Below are 26,359 nucleotides of genomic sequence, written 5' to 3'. Positions count from 1 at the left end.
GTGGGCGGTGCTGGACCTTCTGGACGGTGCTTGACCGTTCAACCCAGTCTGTTTGAAAGCCGTAGGCAGTGCTGCACTTCTGTGGAGTTTACCGTGAAGAAGACCCGCGATGATCCGTACCGTGTGTTTTCGGGCCCTTCCCAGATTGAGCCGACTATCGGTGTGTCACTACTCGGCGGCCGCCATCCCAGCACCCAGCACCCGACCCGAGGTCCACTATAACAAGGTACAGTTAGCTACATGGATCACATGCAGTGGCCAGCTGCGCAATCAACAAGTGTGTGTTGCGTAGCGAATAAACAATTCAACTTAATTTAACTGATTATTCAGTGTAAATGCACCAGTGATTAGCTAATATTCACGGTTGTTGACAATAATTTTAGTAATTTGTTCTCGTGACGTACCAAGGCCCTCTTTGGCATGGAAAACGTGCGAGATACGACCTGAGGTCTAGGATCCGGAACCAGTGTTCTATGTATCTGGTTCCTGTTAATGTAATGTGGTGCTACTGGTTTGTCACAGAGCAGCCGGCCGCATTGAGGAGAGAAGTAAATGAAATCTCTGTTCTTTTTGTAGAAGTGAGGAATCCAGACAAACTCCCATTGTGAAATCGTCTTTGGAAGTTTCACATAGTGAAGTGAGGTTATATAACGTTAATGATTAACAGTGCGCCCTTGCAGTCCTGTGGTTTAATCCATGTATGACTTGGCCATGTTAATTTGTTCACAGACTGTACCCTTCTATCTCGCCTGATGGTCTGATTTTTTTTTTTTTTTTTATGGAACAAACAACTTGTGAGGGTGCCAAGTGAATTGCTTATCTTAAGCTCATATAGGAGTGTCTCTGCCTCATTGTCTGCAACATTAGGTCAGTTTTATCTACAACTACTATCCTGTGGGGCATTATACAAAATGTTGTGGGGGGGGGGATAATAATTTTCTGACATCGTTTGCAGCCTGCATGCTTGAAATTTTCAGGCTCTGTAAGAACACATAAAAAACTCCCTAAAATCGGCAAAAGAAAAAAGATCAACCTCAGGAGTGGCAATTCCAAGACAGACCCCTGCAAGAGGTCAGACTTGTAGTTCAAAGGGGGGGGGTCATATAATTACGTGATTTCTGTTTTGTTTTAAATGCATATTCAAATGTTCTAAATGCAGCTCTTGTAATGATACATTTTTATGTTTCAGCTGTTTATCAACAACCAGTGGCAGGATGCAGCAAGTGGACAAACCTTCCCTACCATTAACCCAGCAACTGGAGAAGTCATCTGTCAAGTTGCTGAGGCGAATGAGGTAAACAAATTCTGTTCTGGGTAACATTGACTGGAACTAGAAAGTAACATTAGATTCGTTTCATGGCATTAATCTGTCAGAGTATTGTCCCTGTCTACATAGATGATTAACTTCTTCTCATAAAGCCAGTCAAATCATTTTGTTTTTGTTCAATCAGCTACATTTTGGATTTTTTGGAATTGCTGGAGTGAAAGTGTAATTGTGAAAAATGAAAATGTAACTGTATGTCATCAATTTAGCGATGGAAGAGAAACCATTCATCCGTATGTCCCACACATAACATTGGCATGACACAGAGGCTGTGTTTTGAGCTATGCTTTGAATATCGATATATGAATCAACATAGGAGAAGTGGATTGTACTTTTGATGTCATTTAAAGATTTGATTCTAGGTCACTGTTGAAATCCATGGAAAATTTAATTTCAGTTTTCTTTAACTACACCTGTTCAGCATTTTCATTTTAGTACTCCTTTTAAAGCACCAACTCATCAAATTAATCATGTTGTGATGTCATATTTCCAGACAGATGTAGACAAGGCGGTGAAAGCAGCACGTAATGCCTTTAGGTTGGGGTCACCATGGCGACGGATGGATGCCTCTCATCGCGGCTTGCTTCTAAACCGATTGGCAGATGCCATTGAGAGAGATGCTGCCTACCTAGCAGTAAGTCATTATTAAATGCCAAAACACTACTGAACAGCGTTTGAGGAAAAAACAGGGCAGCTTTTATCTGTGTCATGCTGCTGCCCCACCAGGTATATTCACATGAGCACACAAATATGTTACCATTTACATCAATGTTCACGTAAAACTTATCATGCAAAACAAAAATTAACCCGTTTAATCATAAATTCCACGATAGACTAGTACTGAATATCTAATACTGACTGTCTAGTATTACCTTTTCTTTCTTTTTGCACATTATTTAGAGAATTCAACAAAAAGAAAATATAACTGACGAGCCGAGACAATTTTGTGGATAAAACGATGCTATTTACTCTCGTGCTTTAACTGAGTAAGTTAAAGGGTTCTCAAATTTGACTGGGGGGACGGACCAGGAGCAGATGGATGGAGTGTTTTGGTAATTCACCTCATAAGAGAAAATAAAATATCACGGGATATGTAGCAAACATGTGCTTTAATTTCAACTGAAAATGAACAAAAGCATTACAACTAAATATCTGTCTTTGAAGTCCCACAGAACTGAGCTTTTTATTGAAATTACTCTTAAAACACTGAAAATTAAATGAATAAAATATTTTGTTTATTATTTTAAAGCACTGAAAGTTGTGTATCCTTCAGGATATCATCATCATCACTCTCCTCCTGACTGTCTTTATTTAAAAAACGGTAGGAGATGCAGGTCTACTTGTCCTCTCCTTCTATTCAATCATCCCTAACGCCAAAACTCAACAATGAGCAGCGCAAGGACGGAAGCATGCAGAGCGCGTTATATTTGTTCGCGTTGCATTTGCGCACTTGGTTTTGAGAATGTACGTGCACCTGCGCACCACATATGTGCATCCCTTAACAGACATGACATGTAACATGTAAGGCTTATTGAAGAAATTATTTTCAAAGGCATTTTTTACATAACACAACGGAGAAACGTACTTTTAATTTCAGTGGGAACAGTGTTGTTGGTCTCCCTTTTTATCCAGCGCATCAAAGTCTAGAGTCAGTTTTCTTGCTGTATCATAGTCTTTAAACACCGCCACAGTCTCTTGGCATATCAGGCATACAGCAGCTGATCGGTGTTCAGTCAAAAATATTTAGCTGTCCACTCCTTATTAAAAACTGGACATTCTCTGTCCACTTTTCTTTTCTTAACTCCACTCATCTTTACAGAAGGGCTGAGGGTCGAAGAGTAAAGCGCAAACGTGGAGTAATACGCTGCACCTCAACAAAGCTCAATGTATCTAGAGTGCGCCACCTATTGGGGAAAAAGCCAGAATTGCAGGGAAAATAAAACATTAACAAGGTTTATTGATATAATTTCTTCGAGTTCGGCGGTCCAGATTAAAATTTGTAAAGGGCCGCATATGGCCCTCGCGCCGTAGTTTGCCCATGCCTGTTCTAGATTGTCAAAAATACACATCACTTCCTTAATGTGGGTCTTTTATGGCTTCTTAATAACAATTACATAATTTAGTCGAATTATTTCCTATGATATTTGAAAACGCATCGTATCATATAGTATTTTTCAATTTAGATTGGTTCAGTGTTACATAGCATGTAAAATAGCTATGCATTAAAAATGTATATTGTTTTGTTGTCACAGGAACTGGAGACCCTTGACAATGGAAAGCCATATGCTGTTTCCTACTCTGTGGATCTGCCTAATGTGGTGAAATGTCTCAGGTAACAAATACACAACACAGGGTTTTATGGCAAATTAAAGCGTCATTGTGTGCCTCTCTTGGCTACAGGGAAGCAGAGTTTTTAAAACAAAACAACAAAATGCAACCCTGATATGACGCTGCCTTTGCTTTTTCACTGATAGCTTCAGCTGCCTTAGTCTAGGTGGTTGATACTGTTGTACTGTCGATACATCTAGGTTAAAATAATCTCATAGGTAAGACATAAGTAAGATGAAGTAGCTCTGCTTTGAAATGTGGAAAAAAAAACCTTTGATGTAAGCACAGATATTGTACGAACACATGTCTGAAACAGCTGTGTTGTGTTTAGATACTACGCAGGCTGGGCTGACAAATGGGAGGGAAAGACCATTCCCATTGATGGAGATTATTTCTGCTACACCAGACATGAACCCATCGGAGTCTGTGGACAGATCATACCGGTGAGGGAGGTTGGGGGTGGAGGGATGCAGGGAATAATTTAAAGATTGTGATATTGTACATCCTGTTAAATAAAATAGATATAGGAGGCCTACAGAAGGAAACAGAGTCCTGTATAACCGAGCCAGAAATACATCACACGAAACTAACACCAAAAACCTTGAGGATGTTGTAACTTTAGCCCTTATTACTGTCACTGAACTGTGGGTACTTATGCTATAAGGAATAACACACACGGAGGTGAGACTGTGGGCAAAACCATCTTTTAGTGCCGGACCAACATCACAACATAGACACCAGCTAGCAATCATAGAACACCCCCATAGCATGACAGCCCAACATAGTAGAGCACCGAGTGCTCAATCAAATACACCACATCCCCCTTTTCTAAGAATGAAGTGTGACTGCAAATCCAGGTACACCACCTCTTTTAACCTTAAACTGTAACTTGATGAATACTGAACAAACCATTTCAGTGACACGTGTATTAGCAAAATAGTACTGCTGTAAACAATACTAAAGACCTTATCAAACCTTCTAATGAAGCATTCTTTGTAAACATTGCATTCACCTGGGCCCAGGTGCGACCCAGGTGAGAGCGTTGCATCCTCATCGGGGTCAGTGTCCCTGATCAGACTGGGATGTACTTTGCTCAGATATCCCCTGTTCCTCCTGACTGTCTTTCCTGCTGGCGTCAGTACATTGTAGGAGCGGGGCTCACGTCTCTGGCTTGTCAGTGTGGCAGGCTCCCATTCGCGTGTGCATGTGTGTCTGGGTTCAGACCGTTCTGTTGCTGCAGATCCTGTATCCTGCTCTGTACGTGCTGCTGAGTTTAAGTTTTTAAGTTTATTTACTTTATTGATCCCAAGAATGAGACTGGGAATTTTAACCCATCTCTCTTGAAACACACACACATGCAACATGCAGTGAAACACACACAGGAGCAGTGGGCTGCAATCAAGCGCCCGGGAGCATATCGGGGGGGTTAAGTGCCTTGCTCAAGGGCACATCAGCCGGCTAATTGAGGGGGAGGGAATACTCCACCACACCCACATTTTTCTGCCGGTCCTGTAATTTTTTGGATTACTGTATGAGCTGTCAGATCAGGCAGGTTCAGCACTTCAGGATATTTTGTCAGATAGTCCACTATCAAAAGATATGACTGACCTTTCAGCTGGAAAATGTCGGCTCCTACTTTCATCCACGGAAGCTCTGGGACTTCATGTGCGATGAGCGGCTCCTTCTGCTGTTGTGGCTGAACTGTTGGCACTGCACACATTTCTCCACCATTGTCTCTATGTCTCGTGTCATGCCCGGCCATTAAAAGACTTTTCTTTTGTGCGCTGCACTCTTTGGTGAGCTAGATTGAGTTTCTCTAAAATTACTTTTCTGAAGCTCTGGTGTATGATGATTTTGTTTCCTACCATCACAATATCGTTCTGAATGCTGATGTTGTGTCGCATCGGCCAGTAGCTGTGTAGGCTTTTGTCCAGGCTGTGTCTTTTCGCAGGCCAGCCGTTCAGATGTCTCTTACACACAGCTTGTAATACACTGTCTGCTGCTGTAGCCTCTTTTAGCTGGTGGAGTGTCTCTTCACTCAGTGCACCTGTGGCCTCCATGGCGTACACAACTTTCTCATCACAGGGATTCTCATCGATGTTTTCTTCCACTCTGCTGACTATGGCTCGTGACAGTGCATCTGCAATGTGCATGTGCTTGCCTGGTGTGTATGTGATGTTCAGATCGTACCTTTGCAGCAACATACTTTGTAGCCGTGCGGGTGCTTTACTCAGTGGTTTTCGCACTATGGCCTCCAAAAGTTTGTGATCTGATTGCACCGAAACTGGCCTGCCAAAGACGTACTGGTGGAATCTCGTGGCAGCAAAGACTACGGCAAGCAGCTCCTTCTCTATTTGCGCATATCGCTTTTCAGTGTCAGCGAGCGCCCGTTAAGCATAGCAGAGGGGTTGGCCTTCTTGTAGCAGGCATGCTCCTGGTCCGTCTTTTGACGAGTCTGCTTGTCAGTGGCTTTTTGTGGTCATAGTGCCACAGCACAGGGGCCTGTGTAAGGGCAGTCTTTAAAGCCTCTAGCGCTGCACTGTGGTGTGGGCACCACTGCCACACCACATCCTTCTTGAACTGCACACATTGGGGAGCTGTGAGTGAAGCCTCATTCTGTATGTACTGCGCTAGGAATTTCGTCATTCCCAGCAAGCGTTGGAGGCCATGTTTGTCTTCTGGGGGGGGCATGTCGATGATTGCCTTGATCTTTGTGTCATCAGCTCTCTGTACTGCTGATGTGATTATGTGCCCCATGTATTTCACTGTGTCTACTTTGTATTGGATTTTGTCCTTGTAAAACTTCACGTTCGCTGTCTTTGCCCTCTCCATGACTTTGTGCAGGATTTCATTGTGCTCTAGTTCTGATGGAGCCGCGATGATCATATCATCTGCAATGACATACACACCTGGGATATCACCAAAGGTCTCACAGTTCTTCTGCTGGAACACTTCACTGGCTGATTTGATCCCGAAAGGGAGTCTGAGGAAGCGATATCGGCCCCATGGTGTGTTGAAGGTGCACAATTTTGAAGATGGCTCATCTAGCTTGATCTGCCAGTATCCATCTTTTTCGTCCAAGATGGTGGAGAGAGATTTTCCTGCCAGTCTGCTGCGCACATCTTCAGGAGTAGGGATGGAGTAGTGCTGGCGTTTGACAGCCTCATTCAGGTCACAAGGGTCCAGACACACCCTTAGTGAACCGTTCTTCTTTTTTGTGGCGACAAGGCTGTTCACCCATTCTGTTGGTTCGTTGACAGGTTTTATCACATTTCTCTTCTCCAGGTCTTGTAAAGTGTCCTTTAATTTGTCCATGATAGAGAGGGGTATGTTTCCGCAGCCATGAATCACAGGGGGGACAGACGGGTCGACGTGTATGTGGTGAACTCCTGGAAACTCAACCAGACCTGTGAAGACCACAGCATACTTTTCAATCAGTTCCTTTTTTAGGGGATGGAGGCTTTGGTGGCTGTGTGGATGTGATTGTGTGAACCCTCTTCACCAGCCCCAACTCTGTACACGCTTCTTCACCTAGAATCGCCTTCTCTGTCAGGCTGGTTACATGGAACTCCAAGATGGCGGTGCGTTTGGCGGTTTTGCACTGTAGAGATGCTATGCCACTCGACGGCAGGCGAGCTCCACCAAAAGCTATTAACATTGTCTTGGTGGGCCGCAACTGAATGGGACCTGGCAGCTGCTTGAAAGTGGACATGGGTAGCACATTTGCATCAGCACCTGTGTCAAGCTTGAATTTTATTGGTACGCCTCTGATGGTGGCTGTCTTATACCATTTGTTGTCCTTTGTGTGGGGCGCTGCTTCTTCGTCATCTCTGCCAACTGAGCAGAGTCCACTTCACTCTCTATATTGTGCACAGTCTTTGCCCGGTTGTTGCCACTTTTGATGTTGAGTGTACGACATACCTTGGAGAAGTGATTATTTTTTCCACATTTGTGACACACTACTCCATAAACTGAGCATTGACGAGGCTCGTGCTTTCTTCCACATTTTTGGCAATTCATTGTGGGTTGCGCCTTGGTGCTTTTATTTCCACTGCCTGCTCGTTTTTGTCCTCTTGCTTTCTCAATGGCATCCACTCGAGTGTCGAGTGTGGCGGGTGAAGTCTGCATCGCCTGTATTTGAGTCTTAGCTAGCTCTGTTGACTTGCATATTTCTATGGCCCTGCGAAGTGTAAGGTCATTTTCACGTAGTAGCCTCTCTTTCAGACGTGAGTCATTTATACTGAACACTAATTTATCCCTCAGCATATCATCTTCACATCGGCCAAACTCGCAGTCTTTACTTTTCTGGCGTAGCTCTGTAATGAATTTGTCCACAGAAATGGTGCCATCACATGTGAGCAGAACTGATGTCTTTCAAACACGACATTTTTTTGTGGGCTGCAGTAGTCTTTGAAAGTTTTAAGAACGCCTTCCATCGTTATATCGTCCTCATCAGCTGTGGTGACTGTGAATGTGTTATACACTTCTAATGCTTCTTCGCCTATGGTGTGAAGCAGGATGGCTATTTTAACCTCCTCTCCTTTGTCCGACGCACCTAAAGCAGTCATGTACAGCCGAAAACGTTGTTCCCATCTGCGCCAGTTTTCAGCAATGTTGCTGGTGAGGATCAGATGTGACGGCGGCTTAAACTGCTTCATGCTCACGCCGTCGAGCTGCACGGCGTTAGCTGCTAGCCGTTAGCTGTAGGCTTAGCTTGTACACAGTACCTCAGCTCACTACGTAACTCCGTCTTCTGACACCATGTTGTAACTTTAGTCCTTATTACTGTCACTTAACTGTGGGTACTTATGCTATAAGGAATAACACACACAGAGACGAGACTGCAGGCAACACCATATTTTAGTGCCGGACCAACATCACAACATAGACACCAGCAATCAATCTTAGAACACTCCCATAGCATGACAGCCCAACATAGTAGAGCACCGAGTGCACGATCAAATACACCACAGAGGACAGCTTTTCAGTTAACAACCCTTCATCAGTGTGTAGAAAACTGCAGGCCATTACCAACTACAGGAGAACATCTTCCCACACAGAATCATCAACTGGCTGATGACCTAAATACATTCTATTGAAGGTTTGATAGGCCTACATCAACAGCCATGATCCACTCCGGCTCGGACATCAAACAACCATTCACACCCCTGCACCACTCTTACCTCTCCCTACTGACTACCCACTAACACACTCCATAATAACTGCGATGCCAAAAAATCCTCCATCACTGGATTAAATGCCTACTGACCAGATGCCCTGACGTCTGTGAACATGAAATCGTTTGAGAGACTGGTGCTGAAAGACATCAAAGGCACCCTGCTGGACCTCCTGCAATTTGCCTACTGGACACACAGGTTGGTGGGGGATGCAGTCAACATGGGACTGAACTGCATCCTGCAACATCTCAACCACCTAGGGACATATGGAAGTATCCTGTTTGTGAACTTCAGCACTACGTTCATCACCATTGTCCCAGAAATCCTCCACTCAAAACTCACCATGCCACCCTCCATCTGTCAGTGGATAGCAAACTTTCAGACAGGAAGCAGCAGATGAGGCTAGGGAAAAACACAGAGGGGATGTATGCTTTCCCCCCTACTCTTCTCCCTCTACACCAATGACTGCACCTCAGAAGACCCATCTGTTGCACTTGAAGTTTGCAGATGACGCAACAGTCATTGGCTTTATCCAAACTGTGATGAGTCTGCATACAGATGGGAGGTTTAACAGCTGGTCCTCTGGTGGAGTAAGAACAACCTGGAGCTGAACACGCTCAAAACTGTTGAGAGGATAATGGACTTGAGGAGAAGCCTGTCAACACCCCCTATTACTATCCTCAACCACACTGTTTCCACTATGGAAATCTTCAGGTTTTTGGGATCCACTATCTCCCAGGACCTGTAGGTGGACTTCAGACATACCCTCAATTGTCAAGAAGGCGCAATAGAGGATGTAAGATGTCCTGCATCAGCTCAGAAAGGTCAGCCTGCCTCAGCGGCTGCTGATCCAGTTCTACACAGGAATAATCCAGTTTGTTCTATGCACAAACATCAAACATCAGCAACAGACTATATGGACTACTTAGAAAATCTTTTGTGCCAACATGCCCTCACATTCAGGACTTACACACCTCCAGACCGAAGAAACAGGCATGAAGCATCACTGCCGAACCCTCACATCCTGGATGTTCATGATAACACAGACAGAAATCAGTTCTTTGGCGTTTATTGCTTAGGCACTTCTTGTTTGATACATCCATTTCTTAATCAAGCTGTGAGAACTGTTTTTATGGATAAACTTAGTATGCAAACAATGAAAATACAAAATAGCACTCAGTGCCAGAATAAAACAACAGATACTCCAAAGCAGAACTAAAACCTCATTGGCCACCTGTCATGAAAGCAGACCTTGAAAGTTTTCAGAAAGGTTTCCTGACTCTCTGCATCCACAAACATCTGCTTGCCTTAATCATATTGAATGGTTTCAAGCAGGACAGAGAGTAGCAGCATATATACAACAATTTTCAGTCAGTATTAATGCATGATGTGTATTGATTACTACGTGTCATTGACTACACTTGTTTCATATACACCTCTTAAATGGCTAGCAGAGGAAGCAGCAAAGGGTAAGCAGGCTATGAGAACTTTGATAGAGCGTCTTGTTTGAGATGTCCCAATAGGGGGCACAGCAGAGAATCAGTTGAGCTGATGTGGGCTGATTTGAGATCAACTAAGCAATCAGCCAGTGCATTTACTGCACTACATTTATGATTTATGACTTAAGTTACTTTGCAGATTCAGATTGATGAGTAAATTATGGTGTAATATTATGGCTGAGATAATCCCCAGGGTGGAATTCATAAGTTACTCACCCACTATATCGTACAAAACTAGCTCCACCTTTACCAGCTGTACATTTGTACATGTACAATATGACGGTATTTGATGTTCATGCTTTTGTACTTTTACTTAAGTAAACTTTTGAATGCAAGACTTTTACTTGTAGCAGAGTATTTCTACACTGTGGTATTGTTACTTTTACTTGAGTAAATGAGCTGAGTACTGCCTCCACCACTGATTTACAGTATGTATTCATTAATATGTTTCTCATGCTTCTAAAGACATAATTGCCTACATCCTAATAACAAGACATTCACATAACTATGCACAACAAGTGAATCTTAATGAATTATGAATTAATGAATGCTAACCCAACAATTCCAATATGACATATGGCGTAATATTTGTGCTTCATTCCTGAGCAAGCAATGGTGGATTTGGAGCACAGAAAAATGCAAGCACATAAGTAACACTTTGAAGAGAAATTAAATGTCAGCAAAAAATAATTTTGCTTGAATCCATTCTATGCTCAATGAACGTATTGCATGTTTGCTGTTATCCATATTAACGTGCAATAATGATTTCTCTCACGTAGTTTTAATCATACGCCCTCTCCCACCCACTGCACAGGCAGATCACTGCACACAAGCTCACTTTGGCTCTCTCTCTCTCTCTCAACCTCTTTACTCTGTACGCGCTCGACCTGGCACAGCGTTACAATGTGACCTGAGAGAGAACTGGAGAAGGTAAATTGAGAGAGAGAGAGAGAAAAAAAGATGTGTGTGCTTGCAAAATCTATTTTTATGTGCTCCAAATCTACCATTGCATGCTCAGGAAGAGTCAGCTGCTTATTAATATGATAGCAAAAACATTTCAAACTCCAAGCCAAGATTTTGTTCACAGCATTTCACTGCTAGGAGCACATAGGAGACCAGTCCTTGAGTCAAATCAAGCCTGTCACTGTTGGTGAGAACTGGGAGAGTTAAAGAAACATTTAAGAGTGTTAAGGTTAATACTGTATAATGAAGGACATAATACACATCAAAGTCAATGTTTCCCAAACATTTCCATGAGGATGAGATTACAAAAGTCAATGTTCACATCTCCAGTTAGGTCCATTCATATTTTGACATTGGCATGATATGTTATTTTGTCCCTGTATTCTAATATAGAATCTGAAATTTAATAATAACTACGGACTTCAAGTTCAAACTCTCATTTTAAAATTGTGGGTATTTTCAGATGTATTGAGAACCATGTTGTAATTATAGCCATTTGACAGGAGTTCTTAAAAACCTAAGTGAAGTGCTCACATTTAGTACTGGGTTGCAGTTTTCTTTTATTTGATTAATAAAGGGATATGGCATTTGCACTCCACTACCCTGCTGGGTAGTTGAGTGCAATATGCGGTATATATGCAATATATATAATGTTGGCATGTTTCTATGAAGCCTACAAGCATATATACAGTTGCCAGTTTAAGTAGGTAGAGCTTAAACTAATGCAGTCTAATAGTCCTGCAATAAATCATTCCATCGTGAAAATTATAATGTTTAGTTTTTGTTGTTTAGAGGCCCTGATTCAACTCTATGATTATTTTCGAGGATACAGACAGATGTTTCTGACAATCACACACTGTGCTGCTTTTCGGATTCTTTATAGAGAACTGTCTTGCAAGGCTATCAAAGTCAATCCCCCTATCTTTTTGAGCTAGCTACCAGTCATTGTAATCAGGTGCACTGATACAGTCACAACTAAGTGTTGCTCACTTTATCCACAAATCTAACAACTAAAGATAGTTAATTTGAGGAAAATGTGGGTCAGCCCACATCTGGTTATGGTAGCAGCGAAGTGTTGCTCACACAGGCTAACTGCAGTTAGGATCTAACTAGCTATTATCTTTCCATAAATATCAACTAGTTTACTAAAAAAGGTGCCACAATTGACTAGATTCATGAAAGGTAAGCTAATGTGTTAAAATGTAATGGACTGTACCTAAAATGGAATTTATATAGCATCTGACAACCACTCAAAGCGCTTTTACAACCCAAGTGTACGATCACCCATTCACACACACATTCACACCTGCTCATTATGAGCTTTTTTAAAACAATTCTGTCAAGGATACTTTAGCCAGGGATTGAATCTTCTGCTCTACCTTTACCTCTGCCTTCTGATAAGTGGACAATGGCGCTACCTCCTGAGCCACAGCCGTTGCACCATTGCATTTCACAATTTTAGCAGAAGTCTTTGGGAGTCTTGCAACTCTTTTTCTGTAGCCCTGGTCCTGGTTTGACACGCAGCACAAGAAACAGAACTGCTGCATTGAAAATGAAAACATCCATGATATTTAATCTCCTATTTTTGTGTGTTTTTGTCAGTGAAAATAAAGAGATATAAAGTTTTAAATTTTTTTAATTATGTTTTAGTCTCATCTTTTTTCTTGAACAATATTGCATGTTAGTCACAGTGTTTAGTGACATCCATGTCATCTTGTCTTCGTCTCATCATGGGCAAAAAACAGTTGCTAATGGACATATTTTGTCATAGTTTAACATGGTTACGTGGTAAATAGGAGAACTACAGTATTCATTTTATGAAGTAATGTACCAGGTTTTTGAATTTATTTGATTGGCAGATGACCTCGCATTGCAGCAAAAGTTGAGCCCAGTTACTTTTTTTTTGCCTGATGCAGAGTTGTCTTGAGATGCTGAAATTTGACTGTCACACAGACTTCATTAGAAGTGAATGGGAAATGGAACAAATATTCATAGAACGGAAATGCAGTGCAATGTGACCATACCTTTACTCCTGACGCCCCCCTTCTCTCCCTGCAGTGGAACTTCCCTCTGTTGATGCTGGCCTGGAAACTTGGCCCTGCCCTTGCGACTGGTAACACTGTGGTGATGAAAGTTGCAGAGCAGACACCACTCACTGCACTCTATGTAGCCAGCTTGATTCAAGAGGTACTTTGTTTCTTTATTTATACTTTACACTGCATCAGTTAATGTTACTTTATCAGAAAAATATAAATGACTATAAATGAATGCAAAGGTACTTTGAGAGCATGTTTCCTTCAGTGCAGTGTTTACACTTAAGTGGGTAAAACAACTGAATCAAATTTGCAAATTCTATACACCTTTAACCTTTAATTTTGATGAGCTTATATCTTCTTCTTCTAACTTGTTAATCAAAACTATTTTATTAGAATCAAAAATTAAGACTCAGGCTGCTTTTGTTATTACAAGTGCAAAGCCAAAAGTTTAGTTTTATGGTTGCATAGGTTTGTGATGTTGTGTGTAATTGTACTCTACTTTAAGAAATTCATGGTGTCTCTTACTTAAGCATATTGTGGTTTTCAAAGACGTTCTCAATAATAATGACCAAATTTTCTCAAGCTTTTGTTGACGTGGTCCTGTTTCCAGGTGGGTTTTCCTGAAGGCGTAGTGAATATCTTGCCTGGCATGGGACCATCAGCTGGGGCTGCTATTGCAAGGCACATGGATGTTGACAAGGTGGCTTTTACTGGCTCCACAGAGGTAGGACAGTTCTCCGTTTTCTACTAAAATTAATTCAAAAACCTGGATGTATAGGGGCTGAAACACTCAAACAGCTCATAGACATGCAACTCTGACACACTGTATTAAGTTGTCAGGTTGTTGTTTAGTTGGATGTCATTCTGAACACTGCATTTGATGCACGTCAGATAACACACATTAACAGAAACAGACAATCATGAATCATCAACACAGGTGATAGAAACATGCCATTGGAGGAGGTGCTCTTGCAGGTGGACGTGAAAAAGGATGGAGGCCAAACAAAGCAAATGTGAAGAGAAAAACTGGCTTCTCAAATCAGGCAAACCGAGGATGTGAAGATTTGTCTGTGATACATAGATATTTCCTGCTCACCCTATGTTTCCCAAAGTCTATAATTGCCCATAATTGGATAGGTTAATGAAGGGCCCTCCTGGTAGCATGGATGCTCTTTGCCAGCTTGCTCCTGTATTTACTGTTCAGGCTACTAGTCTGTGATATTGTTATCGTATTGTTTTCATTGTTATTATTACTGACAAAAACACCCAGTGAGAGATTTCTCGACTGCTGAAATGCTTAAAGTAATGAAGATGCCAAAGCTAATTCCCTGCAATTTAAAAACAAGCTTGATGGGCTCTGAGCTAAATGGTATGAGCTAGAAGGAAGCAGCCAGACGAACAACTTGCCCCTCATGGACTTCCCAATAACCAGTGAGGGAGGGGACACCCATGCCTTCCTTGAGTGAGTGCTTCCTGGGCTTCTCTGAATCGATCTCCCCAGCAACCCAGTCATTGAGATCATGCACCAAACGCGTGGACCCATAAGGGACAAAGCGCTTCACCTGAGAACCATCATTGCTAAGATTCTGTGTATCTGTGATGCTCAGTCAATTTGGCCACAGTGAGAGAGAAGAAGAGGCTCCTCTCGAAAGAGCACTGTATAGGTATATTTCAAGACTATATTAAGGAGGTGGAGGTTGATTGTGAAAAGTTTACAATAACAAACAACAACAAACTTCATAAACAGGGAATGCAATTCATTCCCTCCCATTGACTAACAGGAAGTAATACCTATTCCGAAGAGATTTCCCTTAATGGCTAATATACAGTATATGCATTTAATATAGATAATCCAATGGTGGCAATTACTCTATAGTTTGCTGGTGGAGATTTCAAACAGTTACCAGATAATATATTAGACAGAAACTGTCTTTCCTCTCCTTCAGACCTGTCAAGACTCCTGTATTTCAACCGCCTCTTCAGCTGTCCTCCCAAAGTCAGAAGTGATAGCTAGTTAAAGGCTGTAAAAATGAAGAGGTAGGTTTTTAGCTTCCTTTTAAAAATATTCAGCGAGGTGGCTTCCCTCATATCTATAGGTAGTGTGTTCCAGAGCTTTGGGGCATAATGTACAAAGGCTGTATCCCCAATTTTCTTTCGCCTTGTTGCTGGAAACCTCCAGTAGACCAGCAGCAGATGATCACAGTGTCAAATCACAAACAATGGAGTTAGCAATGTAGCTTGGTCCTAGACCATTAAGAACTTTGTATACAGGGAGGAGGACCTTAAAATCAATTCTGACTTTAACAGACTAACAGACTAATTTGCTCTCTCCTCTTGGTTCTGGTTAATAGCTGAGCTGCCAAGTTTTTAATGGGCTGAAGTCTCTCTGTATTATTTTTTGGGAGGCCATCTGTGTTCACATCAGCAGCAATGCTGGCTCTAATTGCAGCTATTTTGTTAGTGAACAACAATCCCATTTTAATATTTAAAAAGTGAGGGAGAGAGAAGAAGGAGTGAGGAGAAGAAGAAAAGGAGTGGGAAGAAGAAGAGGGGGAGTGAGGAGAAGGAGAAAAAAGAGTGAAAAGCAGAGGAAGACAAGAGTAAAAAGAAGAGTGAGAAGAAGGTGAGAAGAAGAAGAAGGTGTTAGGGACGGTCTTAGTGCCAAAAAGGCTAAAAGTTTGTGCAAGTATCTCACCAAATGGAAGGAAGTTTACCCAAAATTAAAGAGCAACGTTGGTCACGGTCATATTTTTGTGAAATATGCCATGCTGATTTTAGTGTATCACACAGAGGGCAAGGCAACAAATCTGCCAAGTATTAATGCACTCCAAGAGGTGCAGAAACATGCTCCACTAATGACTGTACCTTTACTATCTCTCCCTTTCATTCTGTCACCCTCTTCTAGCATTTGTTTCACTTGCCAGTAGTCTCTCTCAAATCACAATTGAAGCATAATGTGTTAGTGATGTGTACATATGGTTCAAGTAATACATTTTTAAATTAAGTGCTGAATTTATATGCCTTTTTGTGTTCTCACTTCCATACATAATGCAAGGATGTTCAGTGTCTCACTTCAACCAGGTATCTGATTCTGTTGAGATTTACTTATAGTGTAGAAACGTTACTGATCCCAATCCTTGTTTTTATTTTAAAGCAAGTGGTTGCCATACACAATATACACACACACAGAGACACACACATTGCAATGACATGCGAGCACTCCCTCAGGGGGTATTACGGCCGAATGCTAGCAGCTCTATATCTCTCATGCAGCGCTGCTCCTTTACACTGATGTGCCCTGGGTTACACCATCCATTGTTCACAAACATCGCTATGCCTCCACCCTTCCTCTTATTGCACTCCGTTGCTCACCTGTCTGCTCTCAGCAGATGAAAACCGTTCAAAGAGACACGTGTGTCCGGCATGGGTTTGTTCAGCCATGTCTCCGTGAAGCACATGATACTACACTCCCAATACTCCCGCTGCAGTCTGGCTAGTTCTGTTAGCTGGCAGTGTGCTTGTGTTGCACAATGCTAACAGCTGTTCCCAAGTGTAAACAATAGGGCTGTGGCCAAATGGATCTCCCAATGTTTGTTTTAAAGTCCAGAAAAGAGTAAAGAGCAAAGTCCTTTGCTAAGTACACAGCAGAGCTGTGTGCTGAGAGGTTGATCTGCAGCTGCAACATTGATCAGTCTTGCCCACTGGAAGTGTCTGTGTGCAGTCTCAAGCCTCAGTGGGCTCCGAGTCAGACCTCCATGTTCCCATGTGACCCTAAGCGCTTGACACCTTGAACCTCCACCCACATGGCCAAACCCAGACGTCACTGGACTAACACACAGAGTTTAGTGATGGGAAATAATACTAATCCACAGTCCAGAAGGGAGGAGGGTATTGGAGCTTGTGCCACCATAAGACTCTAACGTGCCACTATGATTAACCATTAAGACAAGGAATGCAGCAGTTTTAACAGTAGGGTGTACTTTATTGATTGGTGTACATAGCTGTCTTACAACAAATAACAGATGTATAAAAGAGAAGGAGGAGTTGGCCAGTGGTTTAAAGGAAGTTGCTGTAAAGCTGCACACACCTAATCCATATTCTAATCCATATTCTAATCAACAAGTCAAGCCTACTTGATAGCAAATTAAAAAAAAAAATTAACTGGAGATAAAAGATTTAATTAAAGATTAAAATAAGAAAATTAAGACAATGAATAACATAAGATGGAAAATAAAACCACTGAATAATAGCATTAAAATAAAGTTAAAAATAGAGAATATCATAAGTATAAGGCAGAGCGCAAAGGTTTCAGGCTTGTATCAGGAAAGTCATCGACAGTCTGACAACATATATCACGGACTACATCAACTTCTGTGTGTACAAGGAAGGTGTGGTGTTTCCCAAACAACAAACCCTGGGTGACCCCTGGACTGAAAGCCCATTGAATGAGAAGAAGATGGTTTTTAAGTCTGGGGGCAGAACTGAGTTGAAGAAAGTGCAGAGGGAGCTGAAAAGATAGCGGCTTGTAGCCCCCGTGTTGTTTTTACTCATTCCCACGTTCACCACTCTTCTGGAAGCTCTGACACAGTACAGCAGGTCCGAACTATTGAACTTTGGATTACCGTTCGGACTCCACACACCCCCTAAACTGGACTTTATTCCACAGGAGCTGCGACGGACCCCAGGGCCCACCACCACCCCCCCACTGCTGCCAAGGAGACGGAGGAGGCACCATAAACAAAAGCGTGGCAAGCGAGCCAGCTTGCAAGCTAGGCTACAAGCTAACCCTCACAGACAGCCTCTCCCCTGTCTCTTCCTCCCTAACGCCAGGTCTCTCGCCAACAAAATCGACGAGGTCCGTCTACGGATAGTCTCTCGCCAGATGGACAGCTGTGTTACCGTTGTCACAGAGACCTGGCTGGACGACAACATCCCGGACGCAGCAGTGGAGATAGCGGGGCGCTCTCTGTTCCGGGCGGACAGGACGGCGCTTTATGTGTTCAATGCCTGGTGTACAGCCACACACACTGCAGCACATTCTGCTCTCCTGATTTGGAAAACCTGGCGGTGAAATGCCCAAATGAAAATTTGAGCTTAGAGACTGGACTGTGTTCAGAGAAGAGGCAGACCTAGAGGAGTATACATCATCTGTATTGTCCTATGTTCATTCTGCACTGATGCTGTCCTCCCAGTCATGACCATCACAGTGTTTCCCAACCAGAAACCATGGCTGGACAGCACAGTGCGGTCCCTGCTGAAAGCCTGGGACACTGCCTACAGAGCTGGTGACAGGCTGGCTTATAGCAGGGCTCGAGCAGAGCTGAAGAAAGGAATTAAGCAGGCCAAGCTCGATACAAAGACAAAATTGAAGATCACTTCAATAACAACAATAACAACCCCAGAACATGTGGAGAGGCATCAGAACCATGACAGACTACAAGCCTAACACTCAGCTCGCCAGCCACGACTCCACCCTGCCTGACACCTTAAACAGCTTCTTTGCCCACTTCGACACAGCAGGAAGCTTTTACTCTTTTGTGGACTTTTAAAAACGACATGGGGTGCCCATTCAGCCATGGCTCCATTGTTTACACTCGGGACCAGCTGTTAGCGCTGTGCAACACCGGCTTACTCCCAGCGGAAAGACTGGAGATCCCTACGGAGATACGGAGACGGAGAAGGGAATGCAGAGCTGGAGTCAAGTGCCGAGACAAGTGACGACGGTATAAACCACCCATACCGTCTCTATGTAAGATCTCTCCCTGGATGGAAGATGGAAGAGCTAACGGCGCTAACCAAACTGCAGCGGGAGTATCGGGAGTGAGCTTCATGGAGACGTTGCTGAATTAACTCACGCAGGCAATGGAGAGCAGAAAGAGGAAGGGTGGAGGCATAGCGATGTTTGTGAAGAAGAGATGGTGTAATCCAGTGCATATTAGTGAAAAGGAGCAGAGATGGCTCTGTCTTGGACTGCCCTCTGGACACCACTGAGGATGTAGGTGAGAGGAGGATGTTAGCCAAGCTGACATCGATCATAGACAACCCCTCCCATCCCCTGCATGACACAGTGGGGGCCCTTAGCAGCACCTTTAGTAACAGACTGCTGCATCCAGTGTGTAAGAAGGAACGCTACCGCAGGTCCTTCATTCCATCAGATGTCAGATTATTCAACTCCAGCACTACTTAACATAAGACTGTGTTGATGTTGTTTGACAAATTACGCTCATATCCATACTATTTGTGCAATATTGCATAGCATTTACTGTTTTGTATATTTTATTCTTCTGTGCAATTGTAGTAACACTATTTATTGTTGTTTTTAATCTGAAGGCAGTTTACATTGTTCTTTTTTTTCCACAGCTACTAGGGCAATACACAACTTTTACATATTTATATATGTATTTTATTATTTTACTTTTATATTTTTTATTTATATATTTTTTCCTACATATTTCATTTTTCCTTTATATAGTCAAATTCCACTTTGCTTGTATAATGTGTGCATATAGATATAGTCTACTTTTTATTTTGTATTTTGTTTATTTTTTTCGAATGTTCTCTACCTCTGCTGCTATTTTTCTTCCTATTGCTTTCAGATGCTGCTGTAATGCCCAAATTTCCCTGGCTGGGGATATATATAAAGTTTATTTATTGGTTGGTTGGTATAAATGAGGAGCCTAACCCTCATACCTGTGTAGTGTGCCAAACAAGAACCCCTATTCTACTCTACCAAAGAGCTATCTTGGGCTCAGTGCTATTCCTCATCTCGTAAAAATCAAGTGTAATAACCAGCGAACATTGTCTGCAGAAGGCCTACCCTTAATAAAACCCACTTGGGCAATAACTAGCTGCAGGTCCTTGCCTTTTTTATGCATGTAGACTGAATACTGAAGGCTGTAATTGCAGATAAATGTGCCTTTACTAACTATTGACATAAAGGGTGAAGACTTGTCCAGTCCATTGTTTTTGTGTTTTATCTGAGTGGGGCATGAGTACTGTTTTGTGAGTGCAGTATATGACATGGCCACTGTGTTTCTCTCATTGGTCTCATGGACATCTAGACCAACCTTATCCTGCATTCTGTGTTGTAAGACTAAGCGTCCTTCCATCAGTTTGGGTAATGGCCATTTAAAATGTGAAATGCCATCTTGAATATACTGTAGCAGTTTCCTACAACTAACTTTTCTACCAATAGAATCATTTCAGCTGAAGCAAAGACGTCACCATCTCTTTCTTTGCGTATATGTGTTCATCAGGTGGGTCATCTAATCCAGCAGGCTTCAGGCAGCAGTAACCTGAAGAAAGTCACTCTGGAGCTGGGAGGAAAGAGTCCAAATATCATCTTGTCTGATGCCAACAGTATGTATTCTGTCAGTGTTTCCAAAGCTACAAGATACCATTTGCTGCCGTGTTCGTATTTTTTACAGATATAACTGCCGCAGTCACATTCTAATCAATGCTTGATTACCATCCAAGCAAAGCAGGCGACTGCCTCAGGGCCCCCCTAAAACAGCAGATTCACTTTTGTGCAATTAATTTGTGGTAATCTGATTGTAACATTCTTTGGGAATGTCTATATCTAAAGCACAATATCTACTGACATGATGCATGATTTGGAGGGATATTTATCTCATATAAATGGCAGTGATTATTGTACTGTCACACCCTGAGTACACTTATACATCCCTATAGAAAGGAAGAAATGAAACACAGCAAGACAGGAAGTCAGCAAAAAAGACTTTCACCCGCTATCAATTGCTCTTTAAAGAGAGGACAAGTTATGAAACGCATTATAAATGGCAGATGTGTTTTAGTATTGCTTATTTATGAGGACATATGAGGATATTTTTCCAGTTAAGATTAAGGTTGTCTTTGACACTTCCTCATTCAGTGGAAGATGCAGTGGAGCAGTCCCACTTTGCGCTGTTTTTCAACCAAGGCCAGTGTTGCTGTGCTGGCTCTCGGACCTACGTCCAAGAAGACATCTATGATGAGTTTGTGGAAAGGAGTGTTGATCGAGCTAAGAGACGAGTGGTGGGGAACCCTTTTGATTTAAAGACAGAACAGGGACCTCAGGTAACACAGACACTCATTTACTGTCATACACCGGTGCTCTGTTGCTCACACCAGCTTTATTTGGGACGAGATCACAACCATAAACATTCAAAGAACAAAATAGAAACAAAAGCAGAAAAATATATCTATATACAGTATGTACACACACTTGCTTATACATACACCTACTTACACACACATACAGTAGAAGATAGAGAACACAAGGTAAAAGCTTCATAGACCACAGGGGAACTGCTGAATTCTTAATATTTAAGGAAGTAATATGTCCGGGATTCAGTGTTGGACTCCTGGAAAGTATAAATGGCATATGGTTTCACACATTCTCAACTGTTGTTCCCTCTGTGATGACCTGTCCAGGTAGATCAGGAGCAGTTCAGCAAAATTCTGGGCTACATCAGCAGTGGCAAGAAAGAGGGTGCCAAGCTAATGTGTGGAGGAGGAGTGGCTGCTGATAGAGGATACTTCATCCAACCCACTGTGTTTGGAGATGTCCAGGACAACATGAATATTGCCAGGGAGGAGGTAGGATAATATGGAAGAAATGCATGAATTAAAAATCCCCAAAAAGAGATGAAGTGAAATAAAAAACACACCTTTAATGAATGTATTCACTGTGTCCTAATTAAATTTGAAACCATACAGTGTTGCTGATTCAAGTTTATGCTTTTTTTTGCCTGTCTGATTCAAATAGCTGGTTTGCCAGTTTTTGTGGGTGTTTGGCTGAAAGGGGTGGAGATGGGCATATAAAACAGGAAAATGTTTGCCATTTGTTAAATGGTTAGCTTGTATGTCTTATGTTGAATATTGCTGAAATTTATTTTAAGATATTAATCTTTGTTATTGTTTTCCTTCTCTTGCAGATATTTGGTCCAGTGATGCAGATCTTGAAGTTTAAAACACTGGAGGAGGTGGTGACGAGAGCCAATGACTCTAAATATGGTCTTGCAGCAGCTGTGTTCACTAAGGACATTGATAAGGCCAACTACGTCTCCAATGGACTCCGTGCTGGCACAGTTTGGTAAGAGTGCTATTACTAAAATCATTACTGTGCAAACTATAGTCTGCAAGCTACAGATATTCATAGTTAATCCTAAAACTCTCTCATAGATATTCACAGCACAACTGTGTCATTTTACAGCATTTATATTACTGAAATGGTAAAAATGACACAATAAGAGAAGATGGCAACAAGGATGGCGGCAGTGTCTCAGGGTCTTCCTCAACTTTGCATTTTTCTTCAGTAGCTGCTTTTAGTGTGGCTGGCCATTTTGACAATGCCAACCTGAGGAAAGTCCTACTGAGATATCAGCAGCAATGGTGGCAACACTCCATTATGCTCCTTTCCAGGAAGGATTTAATGCCCTCCCTCATCCTCCCTTTGGCAAATCAGATCTCAGATCTGCTGTATGGTCCCTGGGTTAACAGGGAAGTTTGTGCTTTAAGTTTAACTTTAGTTAAGCAATTTAAAGCAGGGACTAACAAATGCACCTTAGGACAAATTGGCTTTGATCAGTTAGTCAAAACCATTATCACCTCTTCTCTTCCTGATTCACTGGACAAACTAGAATTTGCACGCAGGCCAAACATGATAAGGTAAAATGGGAACGCTATCGCCCTAGCCCTCCACAGTGCTCTCTTCCACCTGGACCAGGGGAACACATGTGAGAATGTTGGAAATTCACTACAGTTCAGCTGGTGCCATTGTCTTTGCGCCTATTCCTAATTTTTAGTTGTTGCGCCATTTTACGTATTAGATTCTAATTGCTGTAATTTTGTTCAACTTGTGTTGAAAAAAAACATGTTGTTTGTCTATCTGTAAAAGCACAGTTGGAGGGAGTCTGAGTTCTAAGGATTTCACTGCCAATGACTGCTTCACTGTAGTTATTGTGCATGTGACAATAAAAGAATTAGCGCTTGAACTTGAACTTGAGCTGGCCAGGCTGATTGGCATACATTTTCAGTTTCTGTATTGGGAGCAGAGCCAGTCCTATCATTACATATCAAAATCAGTTTTATTGGTCAAGTATGTTGGCACATACAAATTTTTTTTCTCCAGTTTAAACACTGCACTCAATGTTCTTGCATTGGAAAAAAAGACTGAATGAGGACAAAAAAACAAAAGAAAACAAAAGACTAAAAAAACTAAAAGTTCAGGTAGTGCAAAAACATAATAAACAATATAAACTAAGAATGATGAGGCAATAAACAACATATACAATAAAATTTACAGTGTGTAGCATTATTGGATGTGAAATTGCATCAGAGGGTTAGTGACACTGTATGACTAACTGTTCATTATGGTGATGGCTTGTTGGAAGAAAATGTTGTGTCTGGTTGTTTTGGTGTTCAGTGATCTGTGATCTGCCTACTAGAGGAGAAAGTTGGAACAGGTTGTGTCCAGAATGTGAGGGGTCTGCAGTGATGCTTCCTCCCAGGTTCCTTAGTCTGGAGGTATGTAAGTCCTGAATGGAGGACAGGTTGGCACCAATGATTTTCTCAGCAGTCCTTATAGTCTGTTGCAGTCTTGTCCTGTTTGGTGGCATATCCAAACCAGACAATGATGCATGTGCATAGAACAGACTGGATTATTCCAGTGTAGAACTGGGTCAGCAGAACTTGTACTTTCTGAGCTGATGCAAGAAGTGCATCCTCTTGTGCCTTCTTGATGATTGAGGCTATGTTTGAAATTCACCTTGGGTCCTGGGAGATAGTGGATCCCAGAAACCTGGAGGTTCCCATGGTGGAAACAATGTTGTTGAGTGTGGGTTTGTCATACAGTATTGTAAGACTTGGACAGTACCACCAGTTGGCTTAATGGCTGTAGCTATTGGTTGTGGCTTAATACATTAAAGGACATTTGCATTAGGATGAAACTTTGTGTGCTTCTGCATGGAGCTTCATAGCCCCACCACTTTCGAACTCTTGAGCTCAGACACTCTTCACATTATTTTAGATGTCCCATTAACATAATTCATATTTTGTCCATAATTTTTTAAAAATAATTTTTCAATTACTTTGGAAGTTTGTTAACAAAAGCACAAAACAAATCTCTATTAAGAAACAATACTGCAGTTGCCATTAAATGCAAGAATGACTGTTTCTATGACAGTATGTGGGTTCTGTGGGTAGTATGAGGATACTGAATAATTCAATCATAGTGAGTGGATACCTAACAATAAAGGCCTTTATTTTTGAATCTGTATTAGTGTAGAAGTTCCCATAAGCTTTACAGCAAGTATATATTTACCAAATTCATTCTTACTTTATTTATGTGTGTGTGTGTGTGTGTGTGTGTGTGTATGTGTGTGTGTGTGTGTGTGTGTGTGTGTGTGTGCTTGCTTTCCTCTGCAGGATTAACTGTTATGATGTGTTTGGGGCTCAGGCTCCATTTGGAGGTTACAAGGCTTCAGGTAATGGCAGAGAGCTTGGAGAGTACGGTCTGGACAACTATACAGAAGTCAAAACGGTAATTATTTAAAATAAGACAAAATAAAAATGTTCATCAGACGAACCACATTGAATCAGAAGTGTTTGTTTTTTTTATGATTAATGTTTTTATTGGCATTTAGAAATAACAAGCATTTACAAACATACATGTGACAAATATCTGTTGATAGGACAACCATCAGTATTGCTGTTGGTATTTGTACATCGACATTATAAAAACTGACAATGTTTGTGACAGACAGACCAACAAAAGAAAGGAAAAAATAGATAAAACAGATAAAGAAAGACACAAATACTGTGATAACAATGGTGAGATGTGGTGCCGGCCAATCTCCTGCCATGCAAATAAAATTGAGAGGATTGGATATTAATCTAGGGATTTGGTTTTTATCTTGCCCGAGATTTATAAGGGGCCAAAGGGGGCCTTCTGTCTGCACTCATTCTGCATCAGGGATGGGAGGTCCTCGAGGAGCAACGAGTCCCCCAGGATATACAGACTCCAAGGAAAAGGCAGATGATTTTTTAAACATTGTTGTGAATCTTTACATTTTGAAATACTTTTTGTCTGTGTTGCCAGGTGACCATCAAGGTACCACAGAAGAATTCCTAGACATGTGCTGTGAGCCCAGTCAGCAGATGATTGCTCTCAGCCAGGAAGCAACTGAGAGGAGACATTAGACTGATGATGTCTCCAACACCAGAATATAGACAACACTGTTGTGACAATACTCCACAAACCTTAAATTTCCCACCTGATTTTTAGTAATAGTAGACATAAAGTCACATATTCTTTTTGTAATCTTGGGATTTCTGATCATTCATAATAAATGCACTTCAGGCACTCAGCTTGATCTGTCATCTGTCTGTTATTTACAGTAAATGTTAATGCTCATAAATGTTTCAGTCTTCTAGTTTGCATTTCAGCTTCTTGTATGTTTCCCTTTTATTTGCGTATTTGTGTGACAAATGTGTCACACAATGAAGGGTAAGGTGTCCCAGGAGAGTGGCCCAAATAACCACAAAGAATTTGGGCAGTGGACCTCCTTCAGGACCTTCCTTCTGTTCTTGCTCCTGCTCCAGACAAGTGTGACCAATGAGTGAACATTCTCACGTTGCTTAGTGCTGCATTTTGGTATGCTTAGATTTTTTTCTCTGAACAGAAACCAAACCATGGAAAAATAATTCGAACCACAGCAAACAAACTGTAGGTGTGAAAATAACCTAAAGCACACACTCAAATACAGAGAAAATGTTCATATGTCCTTGGGGTCATGTCACCAAGATGGAAGAGAGTTTGGACAAGGTCCCACAAGCAGCATGGTTAGCACGGAGTGCGTGGAAATAACTGTCTCTACTCCTTAATGTGCATTGCGCGCAGGTCCTGCATTGGCAATTGGAAAGAAGAATAGATGGACTTGATATGTGCAAAGTGATGGGCCATGTGTGTTTGGATAGGAATGTCAACGTCCATGATGATGGCTAAGTGGTCGGAGATGGCAAGGTCAGAGC

At 41.9% G+C, this 26,359-nt stretch overlaps 1 protein-coding gene across 1 annotated transcript; it reads left to right on the top strand.

The window, feature by feature from the left end:
- On the top strand, positions 1-25,695 carry LOC121609938 (aldehyde dehydrogenase, mitochondrial-like). The gene is made up of 13 exons (XM_041941744.1): positions 1-226; positions 1,190-1,294; positions 1,818-1,958; positions 3,577-3,656; positions 3,984-4,095; positions 13,350-13,478; positions 13,938-14,051; positions 20,584-20,686; positions 21,219-21,403; positions 21,761-21,925; positions 22,264-22,421; positions 24,755-24,869; positions 25,428-25,695. The coding sequence occupies exons 1-13, from the start codon at positions 110-112 to the stop codon at positions 25,458-25,460; spliced, it is 1,557 nt and encodes a 518-aa protein (XP_041797678.1). The 5' UTR covers positions 1-109; the 3' UTR covers positions 25,461-25,695.
- The last annotated feature ends 664 nt before the right edge of the window (positions 25,696-26,359 follow it).

Source organism: Chelmon rostratus, chromosome 8 (assembly GCF_017976325.1).
Source record: "Chelmon rostratus isolate fCheRos1 chromosome 8, fCheRos1.pri, whole genome shotgun sequence".
NCBI lineage: Eukaryota > Metazoa > Chordata > Actinopteri > Chaetodontiformes > Chaetodontidae > Chelmon > Chelmon rostratus.
Note: the sequence above shows the minus strand (reverse complement) of the source record. Positions and strands in the feature narration are given on the sequence as shown.

Excerpts from the sequence above, each read along its gene's own strand:
- LOC121609938 (XM_041941744.1), top strand. The coding sequence starts at position 110 with ATGATCCGTACCGTGTGTTTTCGGGCCCTTCCCAGATTGAGCCGACTA. Across the intron at positions 14,052-20,583 it reads CTTTTACTGGCTCCACAGAG|GTGGGTCATCTAATCCAGCA; the intron begins GTAGGACAGTTC and ends TGTGTTCATCAG. Across the intron at positions 22,422-24,754 it reads CTCCGTGCTGGCACAGTTTG|GATTAACTGTTATGATGTGT; the intron begins GTAAGAGTGCTA and ends TTTCCTCTGCAG.